The sequence below is a fragment of the Mandrillus leucophaeus genome, unplaced genomic scaffold, assembly GCF_000951045.1.
Source record: "Mandrillus leucophaeus isolate KB7577 unplaced genomic scaffold, Mleu.le_1.0 Scaffold191, whole genome shotgun sequence".
In the NCBI taxonomy this organism is placed as follows: domain Eukaryota; kingdom Metazoa; phylum Chordata; class Mammalia; order Primates; family Cercopithecidae; genus Mandrillus; species Mandrillus leucophaeus.
In genome coordinates, this window is record NW_012101932.1 from 243,836 (window position 1) to 260,772 (window position 16,937).

General features: G+C 34.2%; 1 protein-coding gene across 3 annotated transcripts in view; it reads right to left on the bottom strand.

Annotated features, from left to right (window-relative positions):
* Positions 1-234: 234 nt before the first annotated feature.
* Positions 235-16,937, bottom strand: part of HSPA4L (heat shock 70kDa protein 4-like) — a 58,601-nt gene continuing 41,898 nt past the window's right edge. For all 3 annotated transcript variants that reach the window (XM_011978233.1, XM_011978232.1, XM_011978235.1), the window contains 6 exons: positions 13,583-13,720; positions 11,328-11,453; positions 10,601-10,708; positions 6,837-6,956; positions 3,538-3,699; positions 235-1,623 (listed from right to left, as the gene is read on the bottom strand). In XM_011978233.1, the coding sequence (XP_011833623.1) occupies positions 1,432-1,623; positions 3,538-3,699; positions 6,837-6,956; positions 10,601-10,708; positions 11,328-11,453; positions 13,583-13,720 (846 nt within the window). In that variant the 3' untranslated portion in view covers positions 235-1,431. The remainder of the gene's footprint in view (positions 1,624-3,537; positions 3,700-6,836; positions 6,957-10,600; positions 10,709-11,327; positions 11,454-13,582; positions 13,721-16,937) is intronic.

Sequence of the window (16,937 nt, forward strand, 5' to 3'; positions counted from 1 at the left end):
AAAGATTTAGCTTTGGGACAAAATGAGCCTTTTGAAATTTTAACCTAGGTCAATCTAGTTGATTGGCATTAAGGACATAAGGGCTCATACACTTGTCTATGCTTCTGTCTCTTGTAGGTCGAAACATCATTTCGGTCTGTTCCCATACTTAAAACAGTTTCAGGTCTCTGGACAGAAATTAACAATGTGAACAAGTTTGGTGATGAAGCACAGATAAAGTCCTTAAAATACATCTTAAGTTTACAGTCCCTTTTCCCATTTAATTTGTATAAGCACCACCAAAACTGGAGCCAAGGTTTCAAAAGGTAATGTTAACAGCAAGAACTATAATTTAATCACATCATACAACACTATGTAACATTCTATATTTTTGCCTGTTGATATGTAACATAGTTTATTACAAACATTATTTCCTAAGACTTACGGTATAAGTGCTCCTTTTCAAGTATTACCACTTAATAGTGTTTAATCTACAAGGTAACATTAGGTAAATCAATGATAAATGTATATAATGCAATACACTGTGCCACTTCTCCCTACCCTGTGTTAAGGTATTATTAACAAAATCAATTAAGAAAAAAACAAGACAACTATTATAACTGAAACAAGGCTATGAACATCACAGATGCATATCTGAGTAGATAAACAGCATTTCCCCTTAACATGAAGGTCATTTTGTCACAGACTCCTGTGTCTTTAGGCTAGCATTGTTTTAGCAGCAGCTAGTCTTCAGGACAAGATCAAAAATTTCAAGCAAAAAAGATGAGTTACTCTGAGAAAACATCAATCCACATTACTAATAAAAGAAGCAAACTGCTGGTTTCACCTTAACATAAAATCGGGTGTGTTCCCTTTCACATGTGATTTAGTTCATTTATGTGATGATAGCAAAGCTTTGGAGTTCTGCGGTACATCAATGAGATGGACTAATTTGTTGAGAAAGCTCTTATTTGTTTTAATATTTAAATTGTAACAATACAATAACTAGAAAAAGGTCAGTGCCTCCGTAGCTTTCAACCCCATCAATTTCCATTTGTTTTTCAAAATAAAGTTGCAATGAAATCTATGCATCTGCAACAATAGTGCAATAAAGTATCCTTTCCTGAATAAAGGAATTGAAGTTTATCCCAGTAGAAGCTTTAAATAAGGTAGACTGTTGCCAACTATGTATCAATTCTGTTATGTTTGATATAAAATGTATCTGGAAAGCTTAAATTGTCTTGTAAATCTAATTCGGCTAAAGCTTCATGTAAGCAGCAATGGAAATGAACAGAAGTGCACTCAATATAAAACACTTTTCAAAACTACTCCAAAAAACAAATGACAAAAAGAGGTTAAGAACAACTGAACATCTGTTGTGTGTACCAGATGTAAAAGATGGACCCCGTGGTTACTTGCACTGTTTGAATTATGTGAAGGTAAAATTAAGACTTAGTCCACTTCCATCTCTCCGGAGGATTTAGTATGCTGTGAGCTGTCTTTTGTTGAATCTGATTTCGTTTCATTTCCACTCTGTCCATCCATTGGGCCATTGTGTTCACTATTAGCTTTTGCTTTGTCTTCAGGAACTTCTACTTTTGGTTTGGGCTTGTAGATGATGGGGTTACAGAAATTATCCAGTTCCTAAAGACACGAAGAAATTGATTATATTAAAATGATTATAGAACAAGTTACCATTAACTTTCTAAATTTCACATTAACTTTCTGAATTTTCACATAATTCCACCTTTCTGAATTTGTGTTAGCTCAGCCAGATAACCAACTGTTTTCTTCAAATGCCTCATGAAAGATTTACCTTCTTTGTTAGTATATGTCTGTGGCAGTCAAAAATTATTGAATCGTAAACAATTATTTTTTGTGCTTAACCTTTCTAAAACTTGTTTCTTTATAATAATTCAAATATAGTTTACTTTGGCAGGAATAATTTTTAATTCTTCCTTTACATTATGTGTAATGCTTTGCTATGAGAATTACATCAAATAACACCTATTTCAGAAATTGAAAATTTTCAACATTTATATGAAAACAATTCTAATAAATGGAATCATACAAATACACAAACAACTTTTTTTTTTTTTTTTTTTTTAAATAGCTGAGTAGCCTCTTCTGTTGAGGGAAAAAGTGCCATGAAAGTAAACTGCAACTTAATAATTTAAATGAAACAATGTTCTTCAATTTCCTTGCTTTTTATGTACAAATAGAAGAACACTATACAAACACTACTCAAATTTAAAAACCTTTGAAGATCAATGTCACAAAGATTGGGGTAGGGACGGAAATATAGGGATTAACATCCTGGGGGAATGTTTTAGTTGCAAACTGCTCTTGTCACACTCCACATCTCATCTCATTAGGAGTAAAATATATATTATAGCTTCTTGGCAAAACTTTGTTAGAATAAAAATATTTTTATTACGCATTTATTAAAAATACCAGCTTTTGTTAAAAAAAGAAAAAATCACATATCCCAAAACATACTGAATGATATTTTAAAAATCCTCTGAAATTCCACCTCCTACAAATAAAGAATATTAACCTTTGGTGGATATCCTTCTAGATGTATATTCATGCATATGCATACATATAAACAAATCTATGAGCACACATATTTATACAAATGAACACATTTTATTTAGGTTTTGTAATTTAACTTAGCAATACACTGTATACATCTTTATATCTAAATAGGTATCTCTATATGTAAAATGCTATATTTAATGGCTGCATAGTGTTGTATGGATGCATCAATTTATTGATCTAGTTTCCTAGTGATAGGTATTTAGATGCCTTTTTATTTTTTTAAATAGACAGGGTCCTGCTCTGTCGCCCAGCTGGAGTGCAGTGGCACGATTGTAGTTCACTGCTGCCTCAAATTCCTGGGCTCAAGGGAGCCTCCTGCCTCAGCCTCCTGAGTAGCTGGGACTACAGATATGCGCTACTACGCCCAGCTGATTTTTGTATTTTTTGTAGAGACAGGGTTTCGCCATGTTGTTTATGCTGGTCTCTAACTCCTGGGTTCAAGCAGTCTGCCTTTCTCAACCCCCACAAAGTGCTGGGATTACAGACATGAGCTGTCTCAACCCCCACAAAGTGCTGGGATTACAGACATGAGCCACCACGCCTGGCCAACATTTTCATTGGCAGTGTTTTTTAAACTGAAAAGTTTATCTCGGAATAAGATTTTACCATGAAAATTTATACACTTCAAACTAGGTCAAAGACAGACTTATACTGAAAAATTCTGTAATGAAGACTTAGAGGTCTCATCCAACCTATAAATCTGAAATACTTAATCAGAAGTTGCCACATTGCTTTTATTTCATTCTATATTACTCTTGAAGTTTAAAAACCAGCCTTGTATGACAAATCAATTACCCCATACCTAAAATCTTAATTTTTTTAACTAAATAAAAAATTAGCCTTAAATTTCTGTTCTTCTAAGTTCTTCTGCAAGTTGATTATTTGCCAAAGTATGACTCTCATTAAAAAATTTTAATCCTTGAAACCATTAAAAAGGCAATTTTGTAAACTTCTTACCTTTGACTTTGCTACTATTTCTGAAACTTTTACCACAGGATCTTGAGTGAGACTTAGTTTGTTTTGTGCATTCATCTTACTATTCAGCCAACTCATGGCATCACTGATATATTTTTCAACCTTTTCCATTTCAGCAGGATCCAGATGGTCATATCTTTCATCCTATTTAAAAAAAAAAAAAGCTTGACTGCATGTAATGATTTTTCAGGTAGCACCAGTTTATTAATAATTTCTACTTTAAAAATTTAGACTCTTATTGACTGTATACCTCAAATGTATTCATCTGAAGAAACCACATACAAATAACACAGAACTGAAGAGAATGGGATAAAAGATAAAATCAGTGTGAGTTTAAAAAGGAAAGGTTCTCTGAAGAAATCACGTTTGGGAAAGAATGACTACTAAGGAATACTCATGGAGAAAGCACTTAGCCAAGAAAGAAGCTGCAACGAAATGGAATGTGTAAAGGAGAAATAAGGTGAACAAGGCATATAGCAAATTAGACACAAAATTATGAATATATAACAGAAAAGTATGTTAAATTCTTGATTAGAAAAATGACAAAATTCTTTCTGAAAAAAAGAAACTGCAGTTGTCACATGTAATAGACAACCAAGTAGTCATGGTTTAGATTAGTAGTGATAGAATCAGAAAGAAATGGCAATGAACATACAGAAAGAGAATCTCCTGATGGATTACAGTTTGGACACAGAATATAAAGGGAAAGAGAATGTAAGAACACTCCAAAGTCAAAGAAGTGGGAGGATGGTGATGCCATTTTTAAAACCATAAAGCTATATATATGAAGGAAAAAAACCCAAACAAACAAAAAACCCATAAAGTTCCCTCAGATACCCAAGTCCTCTTTCTGCTTGTATGATCAGAAATTATGCATCAATCGTCTGACTCAGTTTCTAGGTTGCCACATTTTCTTGAATTTCTTCCTATGTCATGGATCACTTTTTAAGTTTCTTTTGCCAGTTCATCCTCATTCATCTCTCTACCCACATGCTTAAAAAAAAAATGCTTATGTTTCAAACACCTGATTATGTCCCCACCTCCTCTTCCCAGTTTTCTTCATCTCAGCAAATGGAAACTTCATTCTTTCAGGTCAAAATTCTTGGAGTCATTTTCAACTTATTTGTGATAGATTTACATCAAATCTATCAGGAAATCTTAAAAGCGTCTACCTTCAAAATAAATGGAAAAATCTGACCACTTCTTGGCTCCCCAACCCTACTCTCTGGGTTCGAGCCTCCATCATTTCTTGCTGGTATTATTCTAATAATGTCTTAATCTGTCTCTCTGCCTCCAGATCCTTAAAAAAAAAAAAAAGCCAAATGTTATTACTCCTGTGCTCAAAAACCTCCAACAGCTTCCTATCTCAGAGTAAAACCCAAACTTTTACAAGGGCCAACAGACCCATTTATGATCTGGCAACTGCCACACTTACCCCTATTTTCAACCACACTGACCTTGCTGTTCCTCTAACATGTTCTCCCCTTGGTGTTTTGCAACTGCAATTCTTTGTCTAGAACATTTCTCTTCCAGTTATCACATATGTTTGAGTTTTCACTTCTTCATTCTCTCCTAACATGTGTATCACCTTATTAGTACACCCTTCTGACAAACTTCTACCAACTCTGGCAGTCCTTTACTTTTTCTTCAGCTTTTTATTACTATCTGATATAACTTACAGTAATTTATTGTCCACTTTTCACTATTGAAGCATATTAAAAACAAGTTCAATGTTTTGTTTGACACTATAGTTCAATCACCTAGAAAATAGCCTAGCACATAATAAAAACTCAAATGTTTGAGCAAAAGTGAAGTCTTGCCTTGTGTGGGATAATATCTTACACCTGTATATTGAAGAAGATAGCTGGGGAGAACTGTGCCACTAGTAATTATACCAGATTTAAAATATTCTTGGTGTTTTCATTGGGTTGTTTCTTCTTTCTTACTTTTTCATTATCCTTACATTTTATCTGTGCCTATAAGAACAATTTGAACACTGATATTAACAGGCATATTTACAATCAATATCTGAATTTTTCCTTTAGGTCTGCTGGACTGCAGTTTTTGTTTCACAAAACTCAAGAATCTCTTATTTCTAAAATAAGTAACTCGTTTCCATTTTGTGTAGTGGGAAGCAATATAGTTGCTGAGAATTTGTATGTTGATGTCAGACTGGTTAGGTTTGAATGTTGATTCCATCATTAACTACTTGGGTAAACCTCAGTAAGTTGCTTAAGCATTTCTGTTTTCTTAGTTGTAAAATAAAGATAACATTAACTTTGTATAGGATATATCCTGGTGAGATAATCCACACAAAGTACTTAAAATTCATGACATGCTCAATAAATGTAAGCTATTTTCACATGTTTGAGTATTTCTGGTGCTGGTCTCTTCTTCCTACTAATGCACGTTTAACATCAATGACAAAAACTAGGGATTACAGAGAATATTTCCTTAGAGTAGGGATCAAAAAACTTGTACCATCAGCTAAATCCAGCCACTGCTTATGATTTTTTAAATAAAGTTTTTGGGAACACAGCCATGTCCATTAGTTTGCATACTGTCTATGGTACTTTTGTGCTACAATGGCAGATATGAATAGCTGTATAGACACGTAAAAACTGTAAAGCCTAAAATATTGTTTGTCTTAAAAAAAGTCTGATAACTACTGATTTAGAGGAAACAAAACAATAAGCTTAATTTTCTCAAATTTTATGGTTATATCTAAATGGAAATATCATCTGTATAACTACATATTTGAGACTTAAAGACAGTGGAAAGATTAAGGTTATATAGATTTGAATATGTTTATAAAAGAATAAAGCATACAGGAGGTTATGGATGACTAATGGACTAGAGGACAAAAAGCAACTAAAAGAAAAATGAGCCAAGAAACAAAATAATGGCTAGCAGAGTCCAGTCTCAAAGAGGCCCATAATTTAAAAACAAAGTCAAAGAGGTCCTCTGTTTCACTACATAAAAAACATAAAAATGGAATCGCTAAGAAGAAAACAATGGATTTGGTCACTGGGTTATTTTATAATGTAGTTTCAGGAAATTCTAAAAGATGAAAGCTCCGTACCTTCACTGTATTTCAAATGTATCAGAATCCTTAAGTGAAATTATCCAATAAAAAAGTAAGTTTTAAATTTGGTATACAAAGTCTCTGGAATTTGATAGCTACAACTGCTATAGCTTTGTAGCTGAGAACTTTTAGATTTGCCCCATTCTATGTACCATGCACATGCCATCGTCAACAATTGGCTTTATGAATTCAATACCTTGTTTCTATAAGCTTCTATCACTTTCATGACAAGTTGGATCTTTTTTCCCAAGTCATTTAAGGCTTTTGGTCTCTCTTCATGCTCCATGTACTTCATTTGAATAGGCTGGCCATATTTCTGTCAACATGAGAAATTTTTAAAGAAGAAAAATTGTTATTATTTGAGTTTTAACAGAAAACTTTTATAGGGCCCTTATAGGATGATAAATAGAAAAGATGGACAGATAAAAATATGTCCCTTCTTATTTTCCTATATGGAAGCGAGTTCCAGTAGCTACTTCCTCAATCCTACACACGGATGCCTTCCTCACACCTTATCTCTTTTTCTCACTCATTAAGATTACGTCTTAGCTTCTCCAATCCGAAATCTCAATCAAAACTTTAATTCCTTAAAAGCTGGGTATTAAAACTTTGTAGAACTATTAAAATAAGAAAACCATAAAAACTATACTGCATGCAGAATTTGTAGATTTGAAACTTGGTATCAAATACTCAAAACCATAATATAACCCTCTATGTACAACATAATTACTGGGACTGATAATTATTATCAACTAAACATTATTTGTATATTTAATCAGTAAAATGAGTACTGTAGTATATGTAGGTTTTTCCCCTACATGTCTTGGATTAAAGAGTTTCTAAATGTTAAAACAGACTGTAGTTTTGGGAAGGGGAGCACATTAGAAGGATAAAATAACTATTTTCTTTTAAATTCTTTATATACTTAAATAAAAATCGGCTTATTTTAGAACAATTTTAGATTTACAGAAAAGTTAAAAGGAAATTATACAGAGAGCAAGCACCAGACGCTTCTCTATGCTTTTCTCTAATGTTAGCATCTTAGGATACATTTGTCAAAACTAAGAAACTACCACTGGAGCATTACTATTAACTGAACTACAGTCTTTATTCAGAGTTCATTATCATCTGTTCCAGGATACCATTACTAAATTTGGTCTATTCATATCATATTCTTTATAATTTAAATGTTTTTGAAAGGGAAGCAAGTAGTGCTTTTTTTTTTTTCCATTGGGACAGGGTCTTGCTGTGTCACCTAGGCTGGAGTGCAATGGCAACAGCTTACTGTAGCCTCAAACTCCTGGGTTCCAGTGATCCTCCTGCCTCAGCCTCCCAACCTGGAACTACAGGCACATACCACTGTGCCTGGCTAATTTATTTTTTTGTAGAGATGGGGTCTTGCTTTTTTGCTCAAGGCTGGTCTTGAACTCCTAGCTTCAAGTGATTCTCCTGCCTTGGCCTCTCAAATTGCCAACATTACAGAAAAAGTAAAACTTGTGAAAACTTCTGTAATACTAATTTCTATGGCTACTTATATATTTGAAGCAGAAGAATCCATGATAGGAACTGCTGGGATTTCCAGTTATTTCTACTGGCCTCTGCTGCTTGGCTTGTGTTTCTTTTTGAGAAGGAGTTTCACTCTTGTTGCCGAAGCTGGAGTGCAATGATGCGATCTCAGCTCACTGCAACCTCCGCCTCCTGGATTCAAGCGTGTCTCCTGCCTCAGCCTCCTGAGTAGCTGGGATTACAGGTGCATGCCACCATGCCTGGCTAATTTTTTGTACTCTTAAGTAGAAATGGGATTTCACCATGTTAGCCAGGCTGGTCTGGAACTCCTTACCTCAGGTGATACACCCACCTCGGCTCCCAAAGTGCTGGGATTACAAGTGTGAGCTACTGAGCCTGGCCGGCTTGTGTTTCTTTTAGGGAGATAGGGATTAAAAACCACCAAGAAGATATGGTAAAGCCTAGTTTTGCTATCATAAACTTAGGTTTTCTAATTATTTCCTTTGGAAGTAATTTGTTGGCATGAAGGTGATTTTTTGCACAATATTAACTTCTTTTAAGTTGAGTAACTTCTTTTGCACACCCTCCCCCACCTCATGCCTGTCCCAAGTTGTAAAGGGCCATCTTTTCCCATATTCTAAAAATCCTTGTTAATGTCATCATGTAGCATCTATGTAATCCCTTGCTACTCAAAGAATGGTTCGGGGACCAGCAGCATCAGCATCACTTGGAAGCTTGTTAAAAGTGGGTCCACCTTGTATCTACTGAATCAAAATTTCCATTTCAGTAAGCACCCAGGTAATTCATACGCACATTAAAGAACTGCTACGATCCATACTAAGAAGGAATGACTGAAAATTTCCTTCATCCTTCCAATATAGACTTTTTTTTTTTTTTTTTTTTTTTTTGAGATGGAGTCTCGCTCTGTCGCCCAGGCTGGAGTGCAGTGGCGCAATCTCAGCTCACTGCAAGCTCCCTCCCGGGTTCACGCCATTCTCCTGCCTCAGTCTCCCAAGTAGCTGGGACTACAGGTGCCCGCCACCATGCCCGGCTAATTTTTTGTATTTTCTTTTTTTTTTTGGTAGAGATGGGGTTTCACCGTGTTAGCCAGGATGGTCTCGATCTCCTGACTTCGTGATCTGCCCGCCTCGGCCTCCCAAAGTGCTGGGATTACAGGTGTGAGCCACAGCGCCCAGCCCAATATAAACTTTTAATCTTTTAAGTATTTTTTCCAGATTTGGTAGCAAGTATGGAGAAAGGAGTCAACAGTGATCTTTCCCTAAAATAACACCACTGACCTAAAAAAGGAGATTTTGTGGCCAAGTCTCCTTATTTGTGAAAGGACGTTAAAATTCAAGAGCAGTGGTACTAAAATTTTTTAAGTCCTTGGCTGGTCAGGTATCCCCATGAGCTACACTGTGAAAATACAATAGGCCACTGTAGTATTACTCCCTAACATCAGACAGTTAAGAGTCAGAGGAGCAGGGGAAGAGGATGACTCCCTTAATGGATAAGAAAGGGTCAAGATGATATACTTATCACTTCTTAAAGACATGCCAGTAATATTTAACTTGTGCAAAAGTAACACTATAAACATATTTTGACATTATGACAATATCTGATTTCAATTATGTAGCACTGCTTGCCTCTCAAAATGCTTTTAAAATTAGAACATTTCCTCTTATACATTTCTGATTTAGTAATTTTTCATGTACTTACTAAAAACATACCGATCCAGCAATCTCACTACTGTGTATATATCCAAAGAAAATAAAATCAGTATGCCAAAGAGATATCTGCACTCCACGTTCACTGCAGCATTATTCACAATAGCCAAAATACAGAATCAATGTAAGTGTCCATCAATTAAAGGTTGGACAAAGAAAATGTGGTATGCATACACAATGGAATACTACTCAGCCTTAAAAAGAAATAGATCCTGTCATTTGAGACAATTTAGATGAACCTGGAGGACATTATGCTAAGTGAAATAAGCCAGGCACAAAAAGACAAATACTGTATAATCTCAAAGGTTGACTCTAAAAAAGGTAAACTCTTAGAAGCAGATAGTAGAATTGGTGGTTATCAGGTGGTATGATGGAGAGCTATTGGTCAAAGGACACAACATTTCAATTAGACAAGAGGAGTAAGTCCAAGAGATCTATTGTACATATATACATAACAATATACTGTACATTTGAAAATTGCTTGAGAGAGTAGATTTTAAGTGTTCTCCCTCCCAAAGAAACATATGTGAGGTAACTCATTTGTTAAATAGTTTGACTTAGCCATTCTACAATGTGTGCATAATCAAAACATCATGTCGTACACCATATATACAATTTTCCCCTCAATTAAAAAATTAAAAATTAATAGAACATACACTGTGCTCTTACACCCTAATTTTTAGAAAAAATTACTGATTTACACTAACATGGACTTTAAAAAATGTACCTTTAGTTCTTGAAGCTTATCCACATAAACTTGTTTAGGTTGGTCCTCTCCATCTTCATAAAGCCAGTTTTCTGTGTCTTCCAGTATTACAGACAGTTTATTCATGTCCTAGTAATATATTTGAGAGACACTAATTAAAAATACTTTCCTAAGAAATAAAAGTCATCATTGGGCCCAGTGCAGTGCCTCGTGCCTGTAATCCCAACACTTTGAAAGGCCAAGGTGGGAGGATCGCTTGAGCCCAGAACCAAGAGACCAGCCTGGGTGATATGGCAAAATCATGTTTCTACAACAAATTAAAAAATTAGCCAGGCGTGACAGCACGTGCCTGTATTCCCATCTACTTGTGAGGGTGAGGTGAGAGGATTGCTTGAGCCTGGGAAGTAGAGGTTGCAGTGAGCTGAAATCGTGACACTGCACTCCAGCCTGGGTGACAGAGCTAGATGCTATCTCAAATAAATAAATTAAAAAAAAGTAAAAATTATGGAAGGACAGAATGTTTTTCAAGTATAAAATATTAAATTTCAAAATTTTCTAACTTCTTATTCAAAAATATGTTTTTAACCATACTTCTGCAACTTGCAAAAATAACTAAGAACCTTCCCCATATGGGCCCAAGATTGGCAACAATAACAACATTTGGTACATTTATTTATGTAATTTGTACTAGCATTCTCAAGTAAACATTTAAATAGTCCTCACAAAAAATTACAGAATTTAGACTTACTTCTGGAGTGATGAATTTTTCATAGACAGTGCCCAGCCTGTCTCTAAAATCATATACATATTCTTCAACGGCATTCTTAGCATCATTTCTTTCTTTCTCTAACTTATCTTGCATAATCATCTTCCCCTATTCAAAAAGCTTCAGATTAGTTGTCATAAGAATATGCATTAGGGAAACAGAAATCAAAACCACAATGAGATACCACTCCACACTCACTAGGATGATTACAATAAAAAAATAAGTATTCATGAGGATGTGGAGAAAGTGAAACCCTTGTACACTGCTGAGAGGAATGTAAAATGCTGCAGCCACTATGGAAAATGTTTTGGCTGTCCCGCAAAATGCTAAGTGCAGAATTTCAATTTCACTCCTAGATACACCCACAAAAAAATTGAAAGCAGAGACTTGAACAGATATTTGTATGTCAGTGTTCACTGCAGCATTATTCACAATAGCCAAAAAGTAAAAACAACCCAAATGCACACTAATAAATGAACGAATAAAAAAAGTATATAAACGCAATGTAGTATTTTATTTCATTTTAAGAAGAAATGAAGTTATGATACGTGCTGAAACAAGGTGAATCTTGAAGTCATTATGCCAAATAAGCCAGACACAAAAGGACACGCATTGTATAATCCCACTTAACATGATTCTTATCTATTGATAACTAGGCAATTCACAAAGACAGAAAGTAGGGGACTGGGAGAAGGGAGGAAAGCAAGTTATTATAGAGTTTACATTTGCGGTGATGGAATTGTTTTGAAAACAGACAGTGGTGATGGACGCACAATACAGTGAATGTAATTAAAGTCATTGAATTACACACTTAAAAATGGTTATAATAACAAATTTCATGTAAAAATTTAATGTAGTATACCAAAAACCACTGGATTGTATACTTTAAATGGGTTATGATATGTACATGTATCTCAATAAAGCTGTTAAAAAACAAAAGAAAACATAACCTATGTCATTCTACATACTCAGGTTAAAATCCTAGGTTCCCTATTTACTATCTTGAGATAGCAGAAAAATCATTTAAACATAAGTTTTCTTATCCTAAAACAGATGGCATAATTCCATCTAACTCATAGGGCTGCTAATAAGGTTGAGAGAATTCATGTCAAATATTTAGTTAAATGAGCTTTGGAGAACAATCACCTGGATCCAAATCTAAAGGGTATTTCTGATCCTGGGTTATTTAATCTACTTGTGTCTCAGTTTCCTCACCTGTAAAATGTAGTTCTCTAACAAAACCTACACTTCATAGGTTTGAGGGTATAAATAAAAAGTATTTATAGATGTTAGTTTATGATGAACAAAAGCAAAGAAATAACCTGAAGACTATAATACTTGAGCAAAATTTTCACTTTAATAAAAACACATGTAAACATAAGAATCCCTTTATAAACTACCATGTATTCATATTTGTGAACTGAAAATGAGATATTCAAAAGTTAAGAAAATCTCATTTTATATACAAAATTTGCTATAACCGTGCTTCCCTACAATTCATTCCTTTGGGAAAGTTTTTCTCAAGACACACAAATTCCAAATTATTCAGGATCTCCAGGAATGCTTGCTTCACATAAAATGCAGCTGTTAACAATTAATGAATAGATGATATAGGTAGGTACTACAAAAGCAAGCATTGTAAAGTCAGAAGACTGACCTTTTAATGCAGGCCAAGCTTGTAAAAATTAGGAACTACCACTTAAATGCAAAGTTACAAAATATAAATTACTTCTTACACAGATACTGGTAAAGAAACAACACTCATTTCCTCTAGAGACTGTAACTTAAACATGTAAATAGAAAAAAACATGTAAGAAAATGTCAAGAATGACAAAGATTTAAAAAAAAAATTTAATGGATGTCAGAAAACATTTTGAATAGAGATATAATCTTTAAGGACAACATAGGAGAAGAGGGGAACAGCTAATATTTCCCCATATGTTGTCTGCTGGGTGTCATTGTTAAAGACAGGATAAAAGGAAGAATCAATTTCAGAAGTCTTTCCCTATAGAGGAGGCAATACATGTTTTTCACGCAACTAAGATGAAAGCTACACGGTACATAAGGCATTAATACAGCTCAGTATTTTGTAAAAAATAAAGCAGTTTAGTAATTTACTTAATATAATTCCTTAGGAGTTATAAACTAGTGCCCTAAATTTTGGAGATAATCATTGACTTCTACAAAATATCAGAATAAATTACCACCTATTTCAACATCAACTCAGATTTACATACTTCATTTTCAATGTAGCTGTTGAGAAGATCTTGGCCCAGTTGTCTACATAGGCTACTCTGGATCGGTAGATCAATACTTTTGACTTTTCCTTTTTTAAGTGTCTGATTTAATCGGTCTTGTTTGTCTGAGACAGCTGACTGCAAATCCGAAAGAGAAGTATAAATTTCTAAAATTAGCTTAAAAATAGATTTAAGAGGTAAAACAGAAAGTAAAATCAAAACGATTGTGATCTGTTATATTTATTTTAAAGTACTACCTTAAGACTGATGGTATTTTGTAGTCTGGGTATGTTAAATCCTAGTTCTTTTTTTTTTTTGAGACGGAGTCTCACTCTGCCGCCCAGGCTGGAGTGCAGTGGCGTGATCTTGGCTCACTGCAAGCTCCGCCTCCCGGGTTCATGCCATTCTCCTGCCTCAGCCTCCCAAGTAGCTGGGACTACAGGCGCCCGCCACCTCGCCTGGCTAGTTTTTTTGTATTTTTTAGTAGAGACGGGGTTTCACCGTGTCAGCCAGGATGGTCTCGATCTCCTGACCTCGTGATCCGCCCGTCTCGGCCTCCCAAAGTGCTGGGATTACAGGCTTGAGCCACCGCGCCCGGCCTAGTTTCTATATTAAAATATTGGGTTGGAAATGCAAAGCAAAACTAAAATGAGTAGCTACTTCTCACCCATTACGGTGGCTATAAAAAAAAAAATAAGTGTTGGTGAGGATGTGGGGAAACTGCAACCTCTCATACATTGTTTGCAGGATTGTAAAATGTTGCAGCCATTCTGGAAAACCGTTGGGAAGTTCCTCAAAATGTTAAAGATGACAATATTAACAAAACAATGTTAACAAAAATGTTAAACAATTATGACCCAGCAATTCCATTCCTAGGTATATGCCCAAGAAAAATGAAAATACACACCCCTGCAAAACTTGTACATGATTGTTCATAACAGCATTATTCATAATAGTAAAAAAGTGAAAATAACCCAAATGTCTATCAATTGATAGATGGCTAAATAAAATGTGGTATGTATTCATACAATGTCATATTATTCAGCCATAAAAAGGAATAGTGATATTTCCTACAACCTGGATGAACCTTGAAAACATGTTTGGTGAAAGAAGCCAGTCACAAATAAGCACATACTGTATAACTATATGTATATGAAATGTTCACAATAGGCAAATCTATTGCCTATTCCCTATGGCTGGCAGGGAGAGGGTTGAAGGGAAATGGGAAGTCACTGTTAATAGATACAAGGCCTCTCTTTGGGATGATGAAAATGTTCTAAAATTGTGATGATGGCTGCACAACTGAATATACTAAAAACTGTACACCTAATTGGATGAATTGAATATGTAAACTAAATCTCAATAAAGCTGTTCAACAATTAAAATTTTGAAAAATGCCAGAAAAAAAGTTTCCAGGTTTTAAATAACTTTAGAATCTAAGATTTAAAATTAAATCTTTATAATCTCTGAGAAATGAATCTATTTGGCTAACCTGCATAGATTAAATTCTATGCAGGTTAGAAAAATCTGTTGAAGATGACAGCTTAAGAGTTATAACCACATTCATCTGGGTGACTGGGGCAAGGTCTCTCCCTTCTGTCTTATTGGCAATCGCTGTCTTAGAAAAATAATTACTCTCAATAAATCATTTATCCTTTAACATTTTATTTCTGGAAGTATTATTTTTTGCACATAGAAAAATATTTTATGATATACTTAGAGTGGTTAATTCTGAGATACAGAGTACAGCTAATATAAGTTTTCCTCATATAGCTTGTTCCATCTCATATTTTTCTGAAACGATTTTTTTCACTTAAAGTTAAAATTTTAACTTATGTATTCATACTTTAGAAATACAATGCTGTTATTGGTGAAGCATGAGAAATAATGAATTAAGGAAATAAGGTAAAGAATTTAGGCAATTTTATTGTTGGGTTCTTTGATAAAAGTTTTTTTTTTTTTTTTTTTTTTTAAAATAAGTTCAAGGGCACACGTGCAGGTTATATAGGTAAACTCATGTCACAGGGGCTTGTTGTACACATTATTTCACCACCCAGGTATTAAGCCTAGTACCCGTTAAGGGGAGGGATCCTCTCCCTCCCTTCCACCCTCCACCCTCCACCCTCCAATAAGCATCAATGTTTGTTGTTCCCCTCTATGTGTACATGTGTTCAAATGAGATGAAAAAAAAAGTTAATGAAAAATGTATCTTTTTTCCTACCAAAGAAAAAGTTAATGAAAAATGTATCTTTTTTCCTACCAAAAAAGGTAATTTTGCTGATGTTGTTAGGGTTCATTTTTTAAAAACACAACTCTTAATAAATCATTAAAGTATACTTATTCTGGCTATCAGCTTTCTATACTTTCTCACAGTTCTAAAATCAAAAATATCAAGTGCATTAAAAGAAAGCATTATAAAATACAATAATTCAAAATATAAATTTCAAAAAGACACAACTATAGAAAAAGTAAACCAAACCTTTGTTTTGGCTCCTGTATGATCAATTTCCTCTTCTGGGGTGTGTTCCGCATGACATTTTTGTTGCCCTCCTTCTTCTTGGTCAACCTGCATTTTATCCTAGAAAAAAAATACATAACTGATAATATATGCAGTGTCTTTTTTTTTGTTTTAAAAATGTAAACTGCATCTTAGAGTTCAAGCTTGTTTTGAAATGTAAAATGTAGAAACAGTTAAGTAGAAGCTCATTTTTCAAACGAGAATTGCTACAAATAAACAGATTAACAGGTAAGTAAAGTGGAAAGATCTATTTGATGCTATGGGATAAATCTTGTTTGATTTGTCTATGGCTAAGTAATTGCAAAATACATGGAAAATTGTTCTCAATTCAAATTTACAAATAAAGATTCACAAAAGCTTACCAAAAAAAGAGAACACTCAAGGGTTGGGGGCTGGGGAGGGATAGCATTAGGAGAAATACCTAATGTAGATGACGGGTTGACAGGTGCAGCAAAGCACCATGGCACGTGTATACCTATGTAACAAACCCGCATGTTCTGCACATATATCCCAGAACTTAAAGTTATAATAAAAATAAATAAAAAAGAGAACATTCAACTTGATATGAAAAATGTTTATAAATAACACAAGAAAATAAAATGAAAAAGATACAAAATCTATGAATTACACAAATACAATACCATATCTTTAAATTGTAAAATGTAAAATAATTAGAAATATCCACTCTGAGTTTTGATATAAATTAATGAAAATTAATCAAATTAATCAAAACTCAAAGTGGGTGTTTCTAAATTATTAAAAGGTATACTTTTAAGATTTTTTTCTTTTTATGTCTAAAAACCAAACTTTCTACCAATAAAATCTCCAAAATGAACT